A 21568-nucleotide genomic window follows, 5' to 3' on the forward strand; every position below is an offset into this window, starting at 1 on the left:
GCCGGGGGCGGCGGTGGGGTGGGGGGGTGGGTGGGGGGGGTGGGGGGGGGGGGGGTGGGGTGTGGGGGTGGGGGTCAATTTGTTATCCGTGTATATTAATGTTTGCTGTTTTATGTATTTTATGATGCTTTGACATCTGGGGGCCTTGTGGACAGGGGAGGGGCTGCCCTTCCCAGGTTTTGCTAATTCCTAGTAATAGCAACTTGCCTCCATGCATACCTTTCAGAGGCAAACTAACCAATCCAGCGCCTGTTGTCCAAAACCACCTCCTTTATCTCACTTTGGACCCCTGGAGGCAATATTCCTTTGCCCTCATCACCCTAGGGCCAAGTACTGGACAACCAGGGACCACTCCTACTGCCCAGAGCCTACTGAAATTGGTCACGCTATCCAACCCCCGACCCCAACGGTTGATTTTCCTGCCTTATTCATTCGTGGTTTTTGCCCACATTTTTCCTTGCTACTCTTGCTCCTGCCTGACCCTGGCACTTCCCCCCATGGTCCTCTTCTCTTCAGACGAGGAAGTAACGAGCCACCTTTTCAATGGCAATTGCCTCCTGATTTTGTTGTCTTCATCTTTCCTGCATAAAAACAGGGCATGTTTTAAAACAAGTTGTATCTCACCTAGGTGAGCCTTGGGATAAGAAAGTCTTGAGAATGCATGACTGCTTTTCTTTAGACCTAAAGAAGGTCTTCGTTTACTGCTCTTATATGCTGTCCTACTGTGTTATGGACCATAGTTTTATCATTTCTGAAAGAAAGTTCACAGTCTTCTGTGAATCTTAAATACACGTAGTATAACAATTTGGAGGTCACTGGTGGCCTTGATGCAAAGAGTTTCAGTAGAATGCTAGAGCAAATGATGATTAGAGTAAGTTTAAAGGAGATGGGGGGTGCAGGGTGGGTAGCTCAGTTGGTGAAGCATTTGCCTTTGTCTCAGGTCATGATCCCAGGGTCCTGGGATGGAGCCCGGCATTGGGACCCCTGCTCAGTGGGGAGTCTGCTTCTCCCTCTGCCCTTCCCCCTCTTTGTGCACATGCACGCGTGCTCTCTCTCTCTCTCTCTCTCTCTCTGAAATAAATAAATCTTGGGGTGGCTGGGTGGCTCAGATGATTGAGTGTCTACCTTCAGCTCAGGTCATGGTCTCCAGTTCCTGGGATCAAGCGCATGGCCGGCTTCCAGCTCAGCAGGGAGCCTGCTTCTCCCTCTCTCTCTGCCTCTCTCCCTGCTCCTGCTCTTTCTGTCTCTCTCTCAAATGAACAAATAAAATCTTTAAAAATAAATAAATAAATCTTAAAAAAAAAAAAAAAAAAGAAAAGAAAAGAAAAAGGAGACTGGGAGAAGGGTATCTCCTTTGACCATGAAAGAATTAGCAGCTACAGGAATTACCCTTCAACTACAAACAACTATGTGCTTGATAAAATAGATGAAACAATGATTTTCAGACATCAGCCAAAAGGCAGCATGCGACTGTGATCACTTAGAGAAGGGAGACAAATGGGATGAGCTTTATGATCCCCCAGCTTACTGTTTAAAGCCAGTTTTCAGGGGCGCCTGGGTGGCTCAGTGGGTTAAGCCACTGCCTTCAGCTCAGGTCATGATCTCAGGGTCCTGGGATCGAGTCCCACATAGGGCTCTCTGCTCAGCAGGAAGCCTGCTTCTCTCTCTCTCTCTTTCTCTCTCTGCCAGCCTCTCTACCTACCTGTGATCTCTCTGTGTCAAATAAATAAATAAAATCTTAAAAAAAAAAAAAGCCAGTTTTAAGACCATACTGTCAGGAAGAAGAACCCAAAGTAACGCACAATCCTACTGAATTGAAGAGATTAAGAGCAAAGTTTGAAGAGATCAGGATAGCTAGAATTTAGCTCTCGCCATGTGCACATGCGCGTGTTCACGCGGGCTCTGTCTCACTAATGAATTAATTTAAAAAAATTGAAGACAACTCTTAAATGGTGCTCACCACAATGACCCCACCATTGTTTCAAGTCCGGCCGACTGCCCTTCAGCAGAGTTTTCTCAAAAGACTTCTAGGATCAAGCAATTTCTGATAAAAAAAACAAAAGCAGAATCATCCCAGCCCCTAATGGATATGGATGAAAACTGGTAATAAATTCAGGTACAACTCCAAGAGGAAACACTGGAGAAGAGCCAATCTGGGTCTCTGAGGAACAATACATGAGATGGCACACATATTTATGCTGTATTAAGATCACTCGTATCTTATCATACAAGCTAAAAACATTACCACTACCTGAACAGTTGGATATCTTTGTTTGTTATTTTTAAAACAACTTTTTAAAAAAGATTTTATTTATTTATTTGACAGAGATCACGAGTAGGCAGAGAGGCAGGCAGAGAGAGGAAGAAGCAGGCTCCCTGCTGAGCAGAGAGCCCGATGCGGGGCTCCATCCCAGGACCCTGGGATCATGACCTGAGCTGAAGGCAGAGGCTTTAACCTACTGAGCCACCCAGGCACCCCAGTTGGACATGTTTTATTCAGAAAATAATTTTTCTCTTTGTTCCTATGCTTCCCTACTAGTAGACTGGTTCAGTAATAATGATGTGAGACATTCTGTTTGAAAAAAAAAAAAAAAAGTTTTTTTTAAGACTTATTTATTTATTTATTTGACAGAGAGAGAGAGAGAGAGAGAGCATAAACAGGGGAGCAGCAGAGGGGGAGGGAGAAGCAGGATCACCGAGCAGGGAGCCCAGTGCAGGATCCTGGGATCATGACCTGAGCTGAAGACAACCGCTTAACTGACTGAGCCACCCACGCGCCCCTGAAAAAAAATTTTAAGACCAACAAAAGTTGAGAAAGTTTATGGCAGGAGCCCTATGCAAAACGAAATAATAAAGGTTTCTTGGATCTACACAATGAAGAATGCCAGAAATGGTAAATATGTGCACAAATATAAACGTTTTTCTTATTTAGAAAAATCTTTTTTTAAGATTTCTTTATTTATTTTGAGAGAGAGAGAGAGAGAGGGAGAGAGCGAGCATGGATGGGGGGAGCAGCAGAGGGAAAGGGAGAAGCAGACTCCCTGATGAGCAGGGAGCCCCACGCAGGGCTCCATCCTAGGAGTAGAGCTGAAGGCAGTTGCTTAACTGACTGAGCCACCCAGGTGCCCCTAAAGAACTCTTTAAAACATAATTCATCACTTAGAGCAAAACTAACAACAATGCATTACAGGATTTATGGCATACATAGAAGCAAAACATGAAAAAAACAGCACCAAAGAAGAAAAATTTGGAAATATATCACCGTAAGGTTCTTATATTATATGTGATATGGTATCATATTTTTCAAAAGTAAATTGTGATAAATTAAAGATATAGACTGCAATCCCTAGAATAGCAATTAATTTAAAAAAAACTCACAAACCAATAGTGGAGATAAATTGGAATCATTTAAAAAGAAAAAAACCGGGGCGCCTGGTTGGCTCAGTGGGTTAAAGCCGCCTTCCGCTCAGGTCACGATCCCAGGGTCCTGGATTGAGCCCTGCATCGGGCTCACTGCTCAGCGGGGAACCTGCTTCCCCCTCTCTCTGCCTACCTCTCTGTCTACTTGTGATCTCTCTCTGTCAAATAAATAAGTAAAATCTTTGAAAAAAAAAAAAAACAACACCTTCATTTAACCCAAAGACAGCAGGATTAAAGGTATACGTGAACATTTGGGGGATGAGAGAAATGTTCTATGTTATAATTGTGATGATTGTTATATGACTATTTACATTTTTCAAAACTCAACAAATTGATTAATTTAATTGTAGATGAATTCTACCTCAATGAAGATGATAACAAGAGAGAATGGGAGGAGGAAATTGAAAACCGTGAGTATGGGCAAATATTTAAAGAGTTTTGCCGAAAGGGGATGATTGTTGGCAAGGGAAAAGGGTCAAGAGAAAAAATATATATATATATATTTTGTTATGTTCAGTTAGTCACTGTGTTGTACATTAGTTTTTGATATAGTGTTCAATGATTCATTAGTTGTACATAACATCCAGCGATTATCACAGCATATGCCCTCCTCAATACCCATCACCCTATTACCCCCCCCCCCCCCCCCCCTCCCCCCCCCCCTCAACCCCCCCCCCCCCCCATTGTATCTCAGCATCCACAGTCTCTCACGGTTCATCTCCCTCTCTGATTTCTCCCCCTTTGGATTTCCCTCCCTTCCCCTGTGGTGCTCCGAGCTATTCCTTATGCTCCACATATGAGCGAAACCATATGATAATTGTCTTTCTCTGCTTGACTTACTTCACTTAACATAATCCCCTCCAGTTCCATCCATGTGGATGCAAATGGTGGGTATTCATTGTTTCTGATGGCCGAGTAATATTGCATTGTGTATTCTATTTTTAAAATGGGGAGGCAGCAGCATGTTTATGTGCTGGTGGAAACGATGCAGTTGAGAGAAAAAAATTGATAATGAGAAGCAAAAGAACAAAGTTGCTGGAGTGATGATGTCCTTCAAGTAGATTGGAGCAGAGACCATTCATCTCTGGTAACAGTTGGGAAGACAGAATATAAGAAAACACCTGCTGTTAAGGCAGTGTTGTAGAAATCTACGGGTTCTCTCTTCTCTGGCTATTTCAGTTTTCACAGTGAAATAGGAACCTGAGTGTAAGAATCGGGGTCGACGGAGAGATGGGAAGTTGACGAGAAACAACATGGTATGATACAGTCAAGGAGGATAATGGGAGACTGAATGGTCTAGAGTTATCTGGCATGATGGCCTAGAAACATCAAGGACTCATTTCAAGTCAGTGGCCATAAAGTGAGTTCGATCAATGTGGTTCTGTGTTTTTCTCCAGCCATATTTTGATGACTGCAGATGCTGAGTAGGTGGAGAGTTGGGTTTGACAGGTGGTACAGTTTCTCCTTGAGTATAATGACATGAGAGGGGCCAGGAGGCTGAGGATTGTTCATATGAGTGATGATAATGCTTGTGGAGGAATTTAAGCTGGGTAAGGAAGAAAGTGAGGGCATCAAAGGACTGGAGGATAATGAAGGGTGGAAGGACCAATGGATTAGAATCAGAAGCCATAAAGATGCACATACCACTTCAGTCAACAATCTATATTTAGGAATTTATCCATTGGTCAATGCAATGGGCACCTGGGTGGCTCAGTGGGTTAAGCCCCTGCCTTCAGCTCAGGTCATGATCTCAGGATCCTGGGATCCAACCCTGCATTGGGTTCTCTGCTTGGCAGGAAGCCTGCCCCCACCACCCCCCCGCCCACCTCTCTGCCTACTTGTGATCTTCGTCTGTCAAATAAATAAATTAAATCTTAAAAAAAAAAAAGAAATGTTGATGCAGATGTACAACAGCTGTTAAGAATGTTCATTTCAGTATTTTATCAAACAGTAAAATTTATATTACATAGTACAATCATATAAATATTTATTAATTGAGAGTTGGTTAAATAAATCATGGGGCTAAATTAAAGATAGGTTTTGTGTGGTTGTGTGATTATCTGTCAGGCAATAAACAAGGCTGTGCTGTGGCTGTAGCTGGAAGCTGGATTGATGAATTTATTCTCTGGCATTCCAAATTACTGTTTTTTGTCCTTCCATTGCTCTAACACCCCCATGATTATATAACTAGACTCCCTAGAATAATAAATAATAAAGTAAATGAGAATTCAATTAGTCCTTGCGGTCGTTTTTAATCACCTATAGATCAGCCACAGAAGAGAAGACTCCACAGAAATTGCGCTCAAATTTAGCAGGTAAACGCAGCGCCCTTTCTCGTTCCCGATGATCACTGCTCACTGGGGTGTTCTGGTGCTTTCCTGCCTGCCTGTGAAGGTGGGTGTTGACCACTCTCCCAAATTACATTCTAGAAATGTAAAGGAATAATATCTGTAAGCATGCATAATAATTGGTCATAAATTAGACATTTAAGAACACAAATGTGATAGATTGTATCATTATTCAAAAGATCTGCTGCCCCTCGCTCCCTGTTGATAGGAAGCTTGAACGGGAGCCTGCTTTAGAGATTTAAATGTGAGAAGTGATATATGCCCATTGCAATCAGAAGCTTTAACAGCCATTGTATGATTCTGCCATGTTCTCTTTCTCCTCTAAAAGGTATCATATGAGGGAGTGTTCTTCTGCCCAGGTCTCAGAAGGAAAAGCCTTAAGTGCCTTCCGTAGAATGGAGCACGGACTGCATTTATTCAGTGCTAACTATCACATGCTACTCATGCATTTAATACTCATATTAACCATATGTGAAACATGGTATTATCTGTAGAAGAAGGTCGAAGGAACCAGGGCTAACAGTAATATCCACAATTAGCACGACAGCCAACATTCCCTTGATTCTTCCCAAATCAAAGACCAATCAATTTCCCAAGTCCACATTTGTTCCACTCTCTCACAGCGCCTTCCGAGTGAAGGAATCCTGAGTTTAGTTGCAGGTTTGGATAGGATAGTCCTGGGTGAATTCTTTATTTGTATCCCAACCAGTAAGTGAAAACTTTGTAGACAAGGTAAGGGTTCTACAACTGGAACCATCTGTAGAAAGAAAAAGAACTAACGACTTGTAGAGAAGGGCATTTCCTAGCAAAACGTAATCTAAAACCAAGTTCCAAGGCAGAAATGTGATGGGTGGATGTGAAGCCTAACAGATCGCTCTGAGGGGCTCTGAGGAGTCCAAGTTAGGGTCATGGGGAGGGAGGCAGTCTTGCTGAAGACCCTCTAGAAACAGATGAAGGAAAGTCCTGAACAAGAGTCATGAGGTTACGGGAAAATAGGACCTTGCTAACGCGACCATAGATAGCTATGTTCACAGAATTAAGGCTCAATTTAAAGAGAATTAATATAGTTTTTTTTGGTAACTATTTTGGCCTTTGTCTTTCTTACATGCAATGATGACCTATTATCTTGTCTTTGCAGAACTATGGAGTCATCAGTTGCGAAGAAGTTAAAGTTCTCACCTTCTTTGGAACCGGAATCCCTATACTTAAGTTCCTCAAGCCTCCCTCTCTTGTCTACAAATTAGCTGGCTGAGGCTTCACATAGTGACAACAACAGGAGAAAGTTCATGTTAAACGGTCTGCAGAGGTGCCTTTCCAGAGGGACTGAAAGCAATGAAACATTCTAAAATCAGTTTAGAATAAATCATTCCTCTGCCTTCTCAGGCTTCCCAAACACGGGTTTTAGTGGGTGAGATTTCACAAGTCCATGATTTACCACAAGCTGGTGAATGACCGCTTCCCTGGAAACATTACTGCCCTGTTTGAACTCATGCCAACTTTGAAACAAACAGTCAGCTTCTTCTATGCCTTTTGTCCCGCTTCATAGTCTGGTCTTTACCTTGCTAACAGCAGAAGCGGCTGTGGGTCCCAATGCCTGACCCTCCAGACAAAAACTGAGGCTGCAAGGAGGAAACCGAGGGATAAATGGGACTTGTTCTTTCCAAATATAGATGATCTCTGTCATTTCTCTTTGTGGTTATAATTTGCCACAAACTATACAAAGGGTACAAATGCGATTTACGCCCTGCACTTTTAATCATTTACTTGAGTCTCCTGCTCATTATACCACTGTATTAACAAGAGGTCAAGTGTCATATGAAAATAACTATATTTAAAAGCACAGCTTGTTTATATATTTCTGCATTTTCCCTATTATCTTATAAGGACAATACGTTGATTTTAGAATGAGAAAGCCAATATCCTTTCTACACGGGTCTGGCAAGTGAGATTATAAATTAGGTGTTTTCTTTCTCCTAAAGAGAAAAGAACCAAACATTTCCCAAATGGGCTTCAAGCCCACTTATATATATGCATCACATGCATGTACAGAATATTTACCTATTTAAAATTTAAAGGTTAATAGGACAGTTGTGGAGTCGGGTTGATCAGTTGTTGGGCATACCTCAAGTATTAGAGTACACATTCGTGTTCCTCCATCAGTGACAAGTTAGGTGAAGAAAAGAGAACATTCTTATAATATTTCCAGGACAACACAATTCTGGGAGCTCTACTTTATTCATTTAGTCCCCTCTGGTGCCCTCCACACCCAAACTGATAAAATGATTACCTTAAGGTAAAGTTTCCTCTATGAATACAGAAAATAAGGAAACCCTATGTTATCTCTATATCTTGACTTTATATGTAACATTCCTGCTGTGAATTAGGAGCACTGCTGGACAGCTGGTCAGACAAATGACTGAATCTGTCAGTATGATGAGGCAGTAAAAACAGCTTCCCAGGAAAAGCAGTTACTTCTTTACTAACCATACCAGATTTCTTTTGTTTTTTCCTGGCATGTTGTGTTTCTTGCTCTGTATTTCAATTTTATGGTAAAAACAAAACAACCAACCAACCAAAAAAACACCTTTCTTGTCATTATACTAATGCTTCTCTGACAATTTCAGACCCTGACATAGGATGATTCAGGTTGCCTCTAGGTGAGAATTTACCTCCCAAGTTTAATGTCAGTGTAAGCTGATAACTTCTTTAATAGGAAGAGTTGCCTGCTCAGCACATATACTTCAATAAAGCTGGAGGAGGAAGGTGTAACAACATTTCAGGTGAGAGAGTCAAGGGCCATTTTAATGGACTGGTACTTTTTTCTCTAGTTTAATTTGCAAACAGCCTCCATTCCCCCTCTGAGTGAATTCTGCCAAGGATGCTATCCAGCCCCTAGGAAAGGGGGCGGGGGCAATTGGTATTGGAAGGAGAGAAAAGAGACAGTCCAATTCAGAGCTCTTAGCTAGGAAATCCATTTGAAAACCTGTTGACTCATAAAGGACCACCCAGTCAGAATGCAGAAGGAAATTAAGCATGACCAAGGTCCCCTCAAATGTTCTTCCTATAACATTCAACTCACAGAAGCTAGAGTGAAGCTAATAGCAGCTTCTGAAATCACATGATCTCAATAAGACCTCAAGACTTTTATTGGCCCATAGGACAGGGCATTGAAGAGAAAATGTTCTTTTACCTGTATATGATGATGTTACTTTTCTGGATAAAGAATAAAAATTTTCTGTTGAACATGGTTAGAAAAAATTAAAAACCCCATGTTTTTTAAATTTGGGGGTATGTATGTTACTGTTTTAATAGTCTCCTCAATTCTTCCTGGTTAAATCACCACTCTGTGGGGCAGCATTGAAGGGAATACTGTTTGTTTCTTTGATGAGAACTGAGTAGCACAAACACTGGATAAAAAGGAGAAAGAGGAATATCATATACCTTCAGTCATGAGTCTGGAGTTGGGGGTCGGAGATGAGTTAAAAGATACAAATTGGAATTCTAAAAGTAATTAAGAAACCATTTAGTAAGTCTCCTCCCACATATGGCTTGGAAAAATGACGAGTGACCTGGAGCAATAAAACCTCTCCTGCAGGTCTTGAAGAGTAAGTGATGCAATCCCTTCCATACAAATGGTCATGCCTGGGGGCAGGAGACTACTTTCTGAGCATTCCAAAAGCTCCTCTGACTCTATTGTTCATGTCTACATATTACCTGCACAAAACAGATAAACTTGGTTGACAAACTATTTAACTATGCTAAGCCCCAAAGTATCCTGCCTGAACATTTTATTACTAAGTCTAAAATGGTTTAAAGTTGTAAAGTGTGTGTGTGTGTGTGTGTGTGTGTGTGTGTGTGTGTGTAAGAAGCAAGGGAACAAGAAACACCTAAACTCCACTGTTAGAAGGGAAGGTATAGGTTAACCTGGGCTCAAATAACTTCCCTCTAACCCATCAGTAACACATTATCTAAGATTCTAAAGTGCTAAATTGGTCAGATAAGAGACTTGCTAAAATGTAAGATCCTCTGAACAATGAGGAAAGAAAATTGAAGTGAAAATTGCAATCTCCACCCACAAGAGACTTAAGTGAGATGAAGTGAAAAGTGTTTACAATGGAAGGAAAGAGGGAAAATGTGAAGAGGATGATATGTAATAATAAAGATAACACTGGAGACCCAGGAAGGAGGAAGATGGCTGGGGAAAGGGCCAGCAAAGCCAAAGTCATAAAGCTCCACAGGGGTCTGGGCCTGGGGGTTGGGAAAGCTTAGAGGAGCTTATCGGAGTCAGCAGACTCTGCCAAAAGCCCCGTGGACAACTGGTGTCAAGGCAGCCGCAGCAGATGTTTTTCTGGAAGAAGAATGGTGGAATGATAGTCACGGGAAAATACTGTGGCCTGCAACAAGAGCTGTGTTTCACTGACAGCTGGACAGGAAGGCACACAGAGCGGCAACACAGAGGCTGTGTGAGCAAGCTAGAAGTTCGGCAGACGAGGGGAGAAGGGAAAGGGAAGGAAAGAGAGGAGGGAGGAAGGGGAAAACGGAGAACATAGCTCTCAGACCGGCATTTGTAAGGTAACCAGGACTACCAACTGGGAGAAATAAAACGTAAAGAATAGGAAATCGTTCCCACCATGTGGTGAAACATGTGGGATCCGGAGCTGTAACGCCTGTGTTCCTTGCTGGCTCTGTCAGCTCCTAGCTGTGTGACCCTGGACAGGTTACTCATAACCCCTTGGCCTTTAGTTTCCTCATCCGTGAAGTGGGACTAGCAGTACCACCTCATGGGGTCGTTGTGAAAACTGAACAAGTTTAATGAGTAAAAGAACTTAGAATATTGCCTGGTATCCAGGAAACATAAGTAAGTTTTAGAAACTGCTGTGATATCATGTGATCAGTTTCTGAGAGTGGCCCTGAAGTATCTGTAAGACTAGTTTATGGGGGCACCTGGGTGGATCAGTGGGTTAAGTGTCTGCCTTCAGCTCAGGTCATGATCTCAGATGGGGGGGGGGCATTGCTGGGATGGAGCCCTACATGGGCTCTCTGCTCAGTGGGGAGTCTGCTTCTCCCTTTTCCTCTCTCTTTGGGCTCTCTCTCCCTCTCTTGCTCTCTCTCAAATAAATAAATAAAATCTTTAAATAAAAAAAGTACTATTTTATGACGGTTGGGTAGTATATACATTGTCACATCAAAATTACAATTGTCTTCCTTAAGGGCAGTTTGCAGGATGCCCAAATGTGGGTTAAACAAAGGATGATGATGACATTTTATGAGGTTTACAACTGCTATCGACAAGTCACTTACTCCCACTCATTGAGCCTCTGCTTCTATCTGTAAAATGGGCATATTACATATACAATATGTAAGGTTTCTGTGAGATGAACTGTGAAAGTGTCTAGAACAATACCTGGAACACAGAAAGTTTCAACACTGAGTGTGAATCCCATTTGTGATATGGGTGATGGGCAGCAGATTTAAAATACTCTCATCTAGGGAGCAAGATCCTAACTGTTCTCCCAGCTGCCTGTAAAGAAGCCTTGGGTTTAGCTTCTCTTGTCGGCACCTAGAAGAACTGCTCTTTTAGGTCACACAGAAAAACTGACATTTATCTTTCACAGCTGATCTCAGGTAAGAACAGAAGAAAAATGACAGCCTGAGTCTCTAAAATGGGTCAGTGGTGATGGGAATATATTTTTAACTCTTCCCTGTGGTTTTTCCTCTCTAAAAGGCCAGGCCTAAAGAAAAGGAGCAAGAGGAAGCAAGTAACAGTTTCTATACAATGGCTCTTAATGCTAATGTCATAGGAGAGTTCTGACCCCTTCCTGCCCAGGACATCAGCTGGCTTGCTGGTGGGCGTCCTGCTACGGCTTTGACCACTTCACTGGGAAGCTCGACTTTCTGATCAGAGTGGACCTCTAGATGAATTTCGCTGAGGATATGATTTCCCAAAGAACCTCCTGGGAAAAAGGTCTGTCTCTTCATGATTCAGACCCCTCAGTATGGACCTCATATTCAATAGGCTCTCACCACTTTGCACACCCCAAGACCCACTTCCTCTGTAACTCCAGGAAAAGAAGAGGCAAGACACAACAGCTGATGAGTTTGCACTTTCTCCCAAATGTGCGGGTCTTTGCCACTGCCAAGAGCAGAAAGCAAAGTTACAGATCTTTACCTCCAGTCTTGGAGAAAACACTCCTTCTGGAGGAAGAGCACGGAAGAGCCAAGCACCCAGCCAGCTAAACACAGGGGCAAGTCCCAGCCAGGGCCTTCTTCAGGAATCTTTGCCCCCTTCTCTTTCTCATCTGCTCTGCCAGGGCTAACTGGGAGCCCCCATAGTGGTTTTCAATATATGTCTTAAAATGTCCAGGCTCCCTCCCCGGCAATCATTTATTAGAAAGAGGTTTTATGATACAAATTTGATAATCTCCCATGCACACTGGCACTGTTCTAATTGAAGTTGTAAGCCCATAAAATTCAAGCCCTTTGTCTTCCTGAAGGCCACAAGGTTTAAAAAGGTTTAAAAAGATACTATTGTCCTCTCTAACACCCACGACATTGTCACCAGGGACTGATTAAACAGAGTCCTGAATTGAAACAGTGCGGATTTTGTCTAGGTCCTTTTCAGGCCTGACAATGCCCTTTTCAGTTTCCAAGACAAAAGGAGGTTTAAGGATAGAGATTCTTCTGAGATAACCGCATCCATATGGAAGGCAAGGTGGCCAGCAGCTGAGACCAAAACACCCCACTCCCTTCCCCCTCTGTCTTCTATCTCCCCACCCCACAAAATTTCAGGTGATAACCCTGCCTCAGCTACCCTACCTCCTGGGGAGGGGGGAGAAAAAGGGGGTCTGGAACTGGCCCAGTGTCTGCCTCACAGACCTCACTGAGCCTTTGCTCCCTTCTCTGGATGGGATGCCTGAACCTTCTCTCCTCAAGCACGTGTCCTCGCAGTGGGCACCGAGGAGGCAGGCCCTAACTTCTCCCAGGGGTAAACACTTGCATAGGGACCTCTGCCGATCCGCATACTGAGCCCAAGGCGAGTTCCAAATTCCAAGGGTGGAACCCCAGATTCCGGAGCTTAGAGTGCATCTGGACCTCCGGTGAAATGAGACCCACCAGGAGATCCCACACAGATGTTGTCCCATCCGGGGTCTCCAAAGCCGTCTTCCCTCAGCTGGCAGCCCTGAGGAGGGTCATTTCCCCACCACTCTTTGATTTCTTCATCAAGCTACCCCATGCCACCTCAGCCAGGTGTAGAACTAAGGGGGGGGGGCGGGGATCACAGATGCCAAGCGAGGCACTCGCAGGCTTAATTGGGATTTACGAATTCTCTGGGTGCTCAGGTGGGTGCTCCTTGGGTCCAGAAAAGGACAGCTTGCCACCAGGCCTGAGCTGTTCCAAAGCAGTACGCTCTACCCCCAGCTCACCTGGCACGTCTCCAGAGAGTCCTTGTGGGGAAGCTTATCATGTCCTACCCTGGCCAACTCGGTTGACTTTCGGTGTCTGAAACACCAGCAGATTCGGGAGTCCAGAGGGGCCTCCAACTGATCTCCCCGCCACCTCCCCGCTGTCAGGGATCTCAGGGTTCCCTTGGCTTCTTCCCCGCACCTGCCTCCCTCCACCCCTTCCCCCACTATCTTCCTAAAGCTGCATCGGGCCTGGGACCTGCCCTTCCATCCAACCCGGGGTGGGAAGAGTGGACTAGAGTCCTGGACTCGGGTCCGGAAAGCACAGCGCCGGCAGGCGCTCGGGGGACCCAACCCTCCACATTTTATTCTCGTACCACAAAGAGGAAAAATATTCTATTTCTTTAAAAATACGTTGCTTCCCATACAAATAGCTATTTTAAAATATACAAATAAGGTTTTAAGCAATAAAATCTAGCTCTGGGGTTGGCGTCGAAGAAAGAGGAAAGGGGGGGAATGCTGACTGAAATTCCCTGCTCAGCGGCTGGGGAGGGCGGGGTTAGGGACCCCAGCGCCGAAGGAGGTGGGGCCCGCAGAGAGGTGGGGCCGGGGAAAACCGTCCGGATCTCCGCTTCCAGCCGTGCTTCGGCCGCAGAGCCACTCCAAAGTCCGGGGTAGCCCCAGGTGCCCGCGCCCCGCAATGGCCTCACCAGTTCCAGGAGACCAGGGCTGGGGGCACTAAGTGCTGATAGGCCGGGAAGAGGCCGAGAGCCGAGCAAGGCCCGAAGGCGGCGTAGCCTGGCGACGGGCAGGCGGTTGGGGACGCGCCGCTCTTGTCCTGGGCGGAGGCCGTGCTCAGATCGCCGGTGCCGCAAGGCTGCCCGTCGCGCACCAGCACAGGGACCACCACGCGGCGCAGCAGGCCCGGTGCGGCGCGCAGCTCGGCGGCGGCTGCCAGGTCCCGCGACTCCGCCGCCCCTGGCCCTCCAGGGGCGCGCGCGCGCTTCAGCTTGTAGCGATGGTTCTGGAACCAGATTTTGACCTGTGTGGGCGTGAGGCGAAGCAGGCGCGCCAGCTGCTCGCGCTCGGGCGCAGACAGGTAGCGCTGCTGCCGAAAGCGTCGCTCCAACTCCAGCGTTTGCGCCTTGGAGAACAGCACCCGACGTTTCTTCCTCTTTTCAGCATCTGAGCCGGGAGACACCGGCCCAGTAGACGGCCGCTGCGACGAGTCGGGCGGGCTGGTCTCAGGGCTGCTCTCGTCCGAGACTGGGGACGGCAAGGGAGACACGGCCTGATGAGACGCTGGCCCCTCCGCGCGCCGGCTGCTTCGCGCGCGCGCGCGCGCGCGTGGAGCCACCGGCGGGAGGGCGCCGCCACTCGCCCGCGGCTTTAGGGCTGCGACCATTTCCTTCCCTGGGCCCACCACATCCGGACACCCACCTCTCCAAATTCAGGGACCTCATTTATACCATAACCATAACCGGAGACCGCGCCTCCTAAGAAGCTCACCAGGACCCTCTTAAAACAAGTCCACACTGGTCGCTTGCTAGCAGACGAATTTACCGCAAGCTGGGTCACCAACGCAGGCCACCTCCAGGTCTATTGCAATAGTTTGCCGAGGTTTGCAAAGGCTTGGAGAGCTAGGTTCGCCACTGCTGCCCATCCCTGACCGAGGCCTGGGAACGTAGCCGCATTTTCAGACATTTAAAGGCCATTTCTTTAATATTTAAATATTGTGACCTCTAGAAACAGAAACCCCGATCCCGGGCGTCAGTACCAGGCGCAAGGATCTGCTCTCAGGATGTGCTGAGTAGGTCACGAATGGCACAGGGGTTTTTGGTAGTCAGGGGCAAAGACTGTTTTCGACTTCCCAGTCCCGCATGGGTCGGGCGCGTGGTTCTGCTCCCCTCTCCCGGCTCCCGCAGTGGTCCTCGGCTTACTCACAGGGGTAGTGGCTGCGCTCGGATTCCAACCAGGTGGCGCAGGGGCCGGGCCCGGGAGCGCGTAGCTCCGGCTCCCGCCTTCTCAGGTGTTGTGCGTCCTGCTCGGGTAAATCCAGGAGGCTGCGCACGGTGAAGCTGAGGCGTCCAGAGGTGGCCATGGCCAAGGAGGGGATGGAGGCAGGGGCGGGGCAGGCTGGGAACTGAGGGGCGGCCGGGGACGCCGCTGCTACGGGTGGGAGCCAGAGGCGCACGCCATGCGCTGGCTGCCGGGATATTAGCGCGCTTACAGCGGAATCTCTGTTTATATAAACAACTCTTCCCACCCGGGATGCTTTGAAAGCCGAGGTCCGGGTATGCAGGGTGTTAAGTACCTGAATGAGTGCTGGACCAAAGACTGAGCGAGCCCGGAAGGTGCAACCTCCGCCCCCGCCCCCGCCCCGTCCCGTCCCCCGCCCCTCGGCGCCCCGTTACCTCCCAGAGGCGGCAGGAAGCAGCTCTACGGCATTAGCGATTCTGTCTGATTAGCCCAAAGTGGGGACAGATAATGGGGATTGTTACCAATGAATAACATCTTGGGTGGCGAGCGGTGGTCACCACCCGCCTGTCTCAGCCCCAGCTTCCTCCTCCTCCTGGGCTGACACGGGGCCTGGCCCCGCAGGAGCGTCGGCCAGGGTGGGGGCGGCATGGGTGGGTTTATGAGCACCCAGGAATTTATTCCCTGTTTGCTTTATTTCTCGAGCTTGTTTGCTAGAGTGTTCGTTTCCCGCAATTATCCGTAAAGTGATTTACAAGGCGGCGTTAAACTCCGGCGCGCTCTTTCTCTTTTTGGTTTGGGCCCCTCTAAGGATTCAGAGGCGAGAAATTGCAGGCGGGCACAGAGGAGTGGCCTGGTCCCGCCGGCCTCTGGGCCGAGGGTTATTGAAAGCCTGTAGGAACCACATCCCAAACGCCCCCCTCCCCCCACTTCAAGGGGTACTGGGGAAGGGCTGGCAGTAGCACAGGAGCCCCAGCTCTGCGCCCCTTTCCCCAGACTGGCAAAACGGAGGCAGAATCGGGCCAAGCTGTTCACGTCCTTCGTTCCACCCTCCTTAGCCCAGCCCCGCCCGGCTGCTGCGGGTCGTGGGCTCAGCCCCAGAGGCGGCGCTCCTCAGAGCCCAGCCCAGGCCGGTTCTGGGGCCCACGGGCGGCGGCGTCTCACCCGGAGCCCGTGAGGGCCTTGCGGCCTCCTTGGCGTCGCCAGACCCTCTGGCGCCACTTGTGAGCTTCAGCTATGTGGCCTCAACGTCAGGCCCAGTACCCGGGGATACGGCCTCTGCCCCAGGGCAGACCTCTGGCCTGGGCTTCCCGCTCCAGGCAGCCGCTGGGACTGGTCCGGTACTGGACCGATTTGGAGAATTAGGACTGGCCCGCCCGGCAGAAAAGACAGCCTAACCTGCCCGGGGTTTCTTTGCGATCTCGGATCTGGTTCCCACAGCCCCAGCCGGAGAGAATGATCAAGGTAGAAGGCGCAGGGAGCCAGACGGCGCGGATACATTTTGTTGGCCCATGGCTCCCCTCGTGGTCCCGCTTCGGTCTAGGACTCATTGGGGGCACTTTCAGAGGCCTCTCCTCTGAAGCCGTGGTTTGGGTATTTGCTTGCTAAATTCTAGTGAGGGACGCGGCTCTTGGGTGGCCGAACCCGAAATCCTAGCTCCACCTGAGCTTAATTGGGACCTGGCTCCTGTGCAAGGGGCCCGGGCCTCGCTGGTCCGGTGCACCCTCCCCATCAGCCTCCCTGTCAAGCGTGCCCAAGGCGCCCTGGGCTGCGCAGCGCGCTGGGTGGTCGGGCGGAGGCAACCCCAATACAGGCCAACTGCTAGGCCGCGGACAAAGGGGAAATGGAGCTCGACGCCCCGGACCTGTTGGAAGCATTTGTTCCAGTCAAGATTTTGCATTTGTTCAGTCCGAAATAATGGGTGATTGACGCCTGCTCACAAAGCTCTTTAGCACGCCGGGATAAATCCGAGCTTGTCCCGTGTTGTCATGGTTTTCAATGGGGTTCAATGGGATTGGGAGCACGATCGACTCTGCTGGCCGTCTCTCTGCCGCCCCGGCAATAGATTTATTAGTTATGTCTTTTTAAATAAGATTAAATTGAAATGACCTGGCTGTCCTCTCCGAGATGGGCGGCAGAGGGAGCCAGGAGTAGACAGGGCGTGGCAGGAACCCAAACTCCGTGCCCACTGCGCCCCAGCACCTAAACTCCAGAGTCCCAGAGATGGGGCAGGTCACAGACTAGCCCAGGGCTTTTTGGACTTCTCTCCAGATAGTCGGATGGCTGGCAACCCCTTGCTAGTCCATTTTCTCAGACAGGTGGAAGGAGGGCATGGCAAAGACCATCCTAAGGAAGCATTAGTATAGACTCTCACTTGGGGTCTGAGCTTCATGGCTGTGTCAGGAAGCAGGAGCTCTGGCCTGGGAGTCAGTTGGTATCCCAGCCCAGCTCTTAACTAGCTCTAATGGCCTCATCACTCTGAACACTACCCCCCCCCCCACCATATGAAACAGAAGACAATAGATATAGTAACTTCTAAGGACCCTGACAGTTTTATGATTGCATGCCTCTGGAATTTTTCTAAAACTATCTTTGTTGAATTAACCAGCAACTTTGGTCCCCATCCACCCACACAAGTCCCCTTCCCCCCAACTTTCTGGCACTCATCCCCAGGACTCTTGACTCCGCATTCTCCAGAATGTTCTAGGAGAGGACATGCCACCTTCTGAGTTTCCAAAGGACCCGTCACAAGAGTAGGAGTGAGCTTGATAACAGTTTTGGAAAAAGAACCAGAGAACCAAGTCGGGAGATGCAGAAGAAGAGTCTTTCCCGGAGTGACTGACCTCTCTTAGCCTTTTAATCTATTTAACATCCTAAGCCCACACTGACATGTAGAAATAAGTAAATGGCACTCTTCAATTCTTAAGAGCTCTTCAGCATCAAATATTTGCTTTTACTCTTAGTATTTGGCTCCCAAAGAAGAGATATCCACCCCACCTCCCCCCCACACACATCTAGCAGTGGTGCTCTGAGAAGGAGCTAGCACTGGGATTAGCTCCAAATATTACTTCTAGCCTTAGATTTCTTGGTCTGGCAACAGTGTTCCCGGGTCCCAGTCTGTGTTCTAAATATCCCAGGAGAACTCTGTACCTCCTGGTTCTAGAAAGCATTGCAAATTCCCTGTGTCATTGGTTCCTCAATGCCTCTGCAGGCTAGTCCAATCTTCCTCTCAACTGGGCTCTGGGACTTTATCTAAATTACCTCTAAGAACCAGAGCCTGGGGACTCCAGGAGTTTGTTCCATGCAAACTGTGCCTTCTGAAGTAATGGAGGAAAGGAGGTAAACAGCCAGAATTATTAGTGAAAGATGCTTTCTTTATCACCTCATCATATCAGACTCAAAGACGTGGAAGGAGAAAATTATTTTGAAATGGGGTCAATTGGAAAAACTAGGCAAAATGAGTTTTACACATATTGGAAATCTTTATATAAATTGCCTCCAATTCATAAGAGATTCTTAGTATCACAAGTAAACAATCTAACTGAATATCCTTTCTAGATTTTAAAATATTGTTTGGTATTCTGGACATTTGAACTAATTTTGCAACTCAACATGGCTTATGAATAGTATTATTTAATTAGGTAAGTATTTGTTTCCCTGTAATTAGATGTAGTGCATCTCAATCCTAATAAGAGTTTTTAATCGTTAGGCATCTGGGCTATAGTGAATGTATTTAAGCAGTCTGCATTAATCGCCTTTTCAAAAGTATTATCCAAGATGATCACCACTGCTGCGTGCTTAAGAATTTAAGACTAGAAAATTCTGAAATAAAACTAAAGTATCTTGATTTTTAAAAGAAATGATTGCATCTATATCTTGCATTCCGTTTTTAAATCCTTCCATTTTGGTTAAGTGTTTCACAAAATCCTGCAAATCTATACAGTATTGAAGAGAGGCAACATTGCAAATTCCCCTTGATAGATGGAGGGCCCTCAACTGCCAGGACATTTTTCTTTGCCTCACAGCAACTGCTCTCCCCTTTTTATCAGTATTCTGGTTAAAATAGCAAAAGGAAAAATAAAAATGGGCTTTTGATACCTCCAAGAAGTGAATGATCCTGATCAGACTTAGGATAGAAAGAAAAAGCAGCATTTAAAATCAGACCTCTCTGCCTTTCCTCCTGCAACCAAGTTGCCATGAATAAGTAAACATTTCCTTTTTAATGGCTAATAATCAATTGCTTGGCGGTGGTCCAGGCCTTGCTGCAACTCATTCTTGGCTGTACTGATGATATATACATACAGGACAAGGAAGGGCAATTACTTTCAGACTGAGGACTTAGGGCATCTTTGGAATGGGCTTCAGATTTTATTGCCCAATGTCAAACGACAAGATTTGAAAGATCCCATCTTCAGTTCCTTGAAATACTGACTTTCCAGGGACTTTTTGTTGTCATTGTTGATCTCCAGGAGAAAAGTTTTTCCTTCCGACTACGCTTATCTAGTTGTTGAAAAAAATATATAGGGAGTAATAGAGTTCAATGAATTATAAAGATATTTAATGAAATATCTATAGTCTCCATTTCCTAAAGAGCCAACAAATAACTTAATAAAATTTTAAACTAGTTTGTTAAGTATTTCTGGTCTTTCCCATACTTTGCGATGCTCTCATATAATGCTAGCATGGAATGTAAGCTGTCAGAATAGACATAATCACACACACACCTTGGAGAGGGTGACGAATCTTAATTTGTTCAGAGCTGAACGTCTTCGTTTTTGTCTAATCCTTTTTGAAAGATGGTACTTTATACTCCTGTGCTTGACTGATACGGATATAGTTTATATAAGACAGTATCCTAGTTGATGTTTACACAATAAAGGTCCAGGCCCTACGTCACATGTAATGTCACATACAGACACCGGCAGAGTAGACTGACCCCAGGAACACATTTTGTGATTTTGCCCTAGTACCTCCCACAGGCCTGCCTTCAGTGCATGCTCTTACCACCATCACTGCATTTCAAATTAGGTACTTTTTCTCACCCAAGCGTTATAACAGGGTCTCTTTTTTATGTACCTTTACTTTGAGGTAACTTTGGCATTTTAAAAGGATTGCAGTATTAAAATGAGATATTATTTCTGCCTTATTTGGCAGCAGTTTCAGCACTAAACCAACCATTAGGCTAGAGGAGTATTTGGTAATCTCTGTTGAAGACAGGGGCCATCGTCTGTCAGAGGTCTAAGGAATCAGATATTCCATTTTTTTACAGTGATGATGACAGCAGTAGTAATAAAATTTTACTTTACATTTTATACATTTGAGAATGTTACAATGTACACTCGCATTTGTTACTGCATCCTGAGTCAGGATAGATGACCCAGGAGAAGCAAAGCTTAAGGAGAGGCTTGAAGGCAGATAGACTGTGAGAGCCCTAGAATTGAAGAAATTGTGTGGAGGGGAGGGGGATGAAGAGGATGTAAAGAGGAGAAAGAAAGTCCATTGTAATAGAAGGTATTAGAAAAGAATGATTAAGAGGTGAAAGAAAAAGTGAGTGTGGGCTGGCTTAGAGCAATGGGTTCAATTTGATCTCATCGACTCAGACGAAAACAAAAATGTATGAATGAGAAATTTCCAGTCGACAGTGGCTTCTATGTGCTTTCCACAAGTATTTATATTTCTAAAAATGAATTACAATAGCTTCCAGTTATGAGATAAGTAAGTCCTGGGGATGTAATGCACAGCGTGGTGACTATTATTAACAACCCTGTATGATGTACTTAACACTTGCTAAGAGGGAAGACCTTAAAAGTTCTCATCACAAGAAAAAAAAAATTGTACCTAAGTGTGGTGATGGATAATTACTAAACTTAAGCTGTAATCATTTTGCAGCATATACAATTATCTAATCATTATGTTGTACCCCTTAAATTAATACAATGTTATATGTCCATCATATCTCAGTAAGAAAATTTAAAAAATACATACAATTCACCCTCTAAAGCATTCAAGTTTTTCTAGATTCTATTGAGTTTATTTTTAAAGATTTCTTTGGGAAAAAATCTTTTTGCCAAGAGAAGGCAAAAATGTATAACAAGAGCATGAAATGACAAGCTCCGGGAATTTCCTCACAGACACACACACAAAAGTAAAAGAGCTCTATGTTTACTGCAGTCTCTGGAAATCCCTTGCCAGCAAAGGTGGCTGTCTTTGTGTTCTTGATTAAATGGGTATTTGCACTGAAGTCACATACCACACAAAGGAAACAAAACAAAGTAAAAATGTCCTTCGTGTTCTGTTTTTCAATCGTTTGTGTGAGGGAGGTTCTTGGCCTTTATCACTGTCAGTGAAAAGTTCTTCATTGGAAGGAGACATTCCACTCACCCTGCTTCTTGTGCACAGGGAACTTACCATGGAAACTAC

At 46.1% G+C, this 21568-nt stretch overlaps 1 protein-coding gene across 1 annotated transcript; it reads right to left on the reverse strand.

Moving 5' to 3' along the window:
- Nucleotides 1-13591: 13591 nt before the first annotated feature.
- NKX2-8 (NK2 homeobox 8) lies at nt 13592-15482 on the reverse strand. Its single transcript, XM_059371252.1, has 2 exons — nt 15116-15482; nt 13592-14437 (listed from the first exon to the last, which is right to left on the reverse strand). The coding sequence occupies exons 1-2, from the start codon at nt 15270-15272 to the stop codon at nt 13878-13880; spliced, it is 717 nt and encodes a 238-aa protein (XP_059227235.1). The 5' UTR covers nt 15273-15482; the 3' UTR covers nt 13592-13877.
- Nucleotides 15483-21568: the final 6086 nt, after the last annotated feature.

The sequence above is a fragment of the Mustela nigripes genome, chromosome 13 (genome assembly GCF_022355385.1).
Source record: "Mustela nigripes isolate SB6536 chromosome 13, MUSNIG.SB6536, whole genome shotgun sequence".
Lineage (NCBI taxonomy): Eukaryota > Metazoa > Chordata > Mammalia > Carnivora > Mustelidae > Mustela > Mustela nigripes.

Bases quoted from the DNA above. Each gene is read 5' to 3' on its own strand.
- NKX2-8 (XM_059371252.1), bottom strand. From the start codon at position 15,272: ATGGCCACCTCTGGACGCCTCAGCTTCACCGTGCGCAGCCTCCTGGAT. The intron at 14,438-15,115 runs GTGAGTAAGCCG...TGCCGTCCCCAG, and splicing joins CGAGCGCAGCCACTACCCCT to TCTCGGACGAGAGCAGCCCT.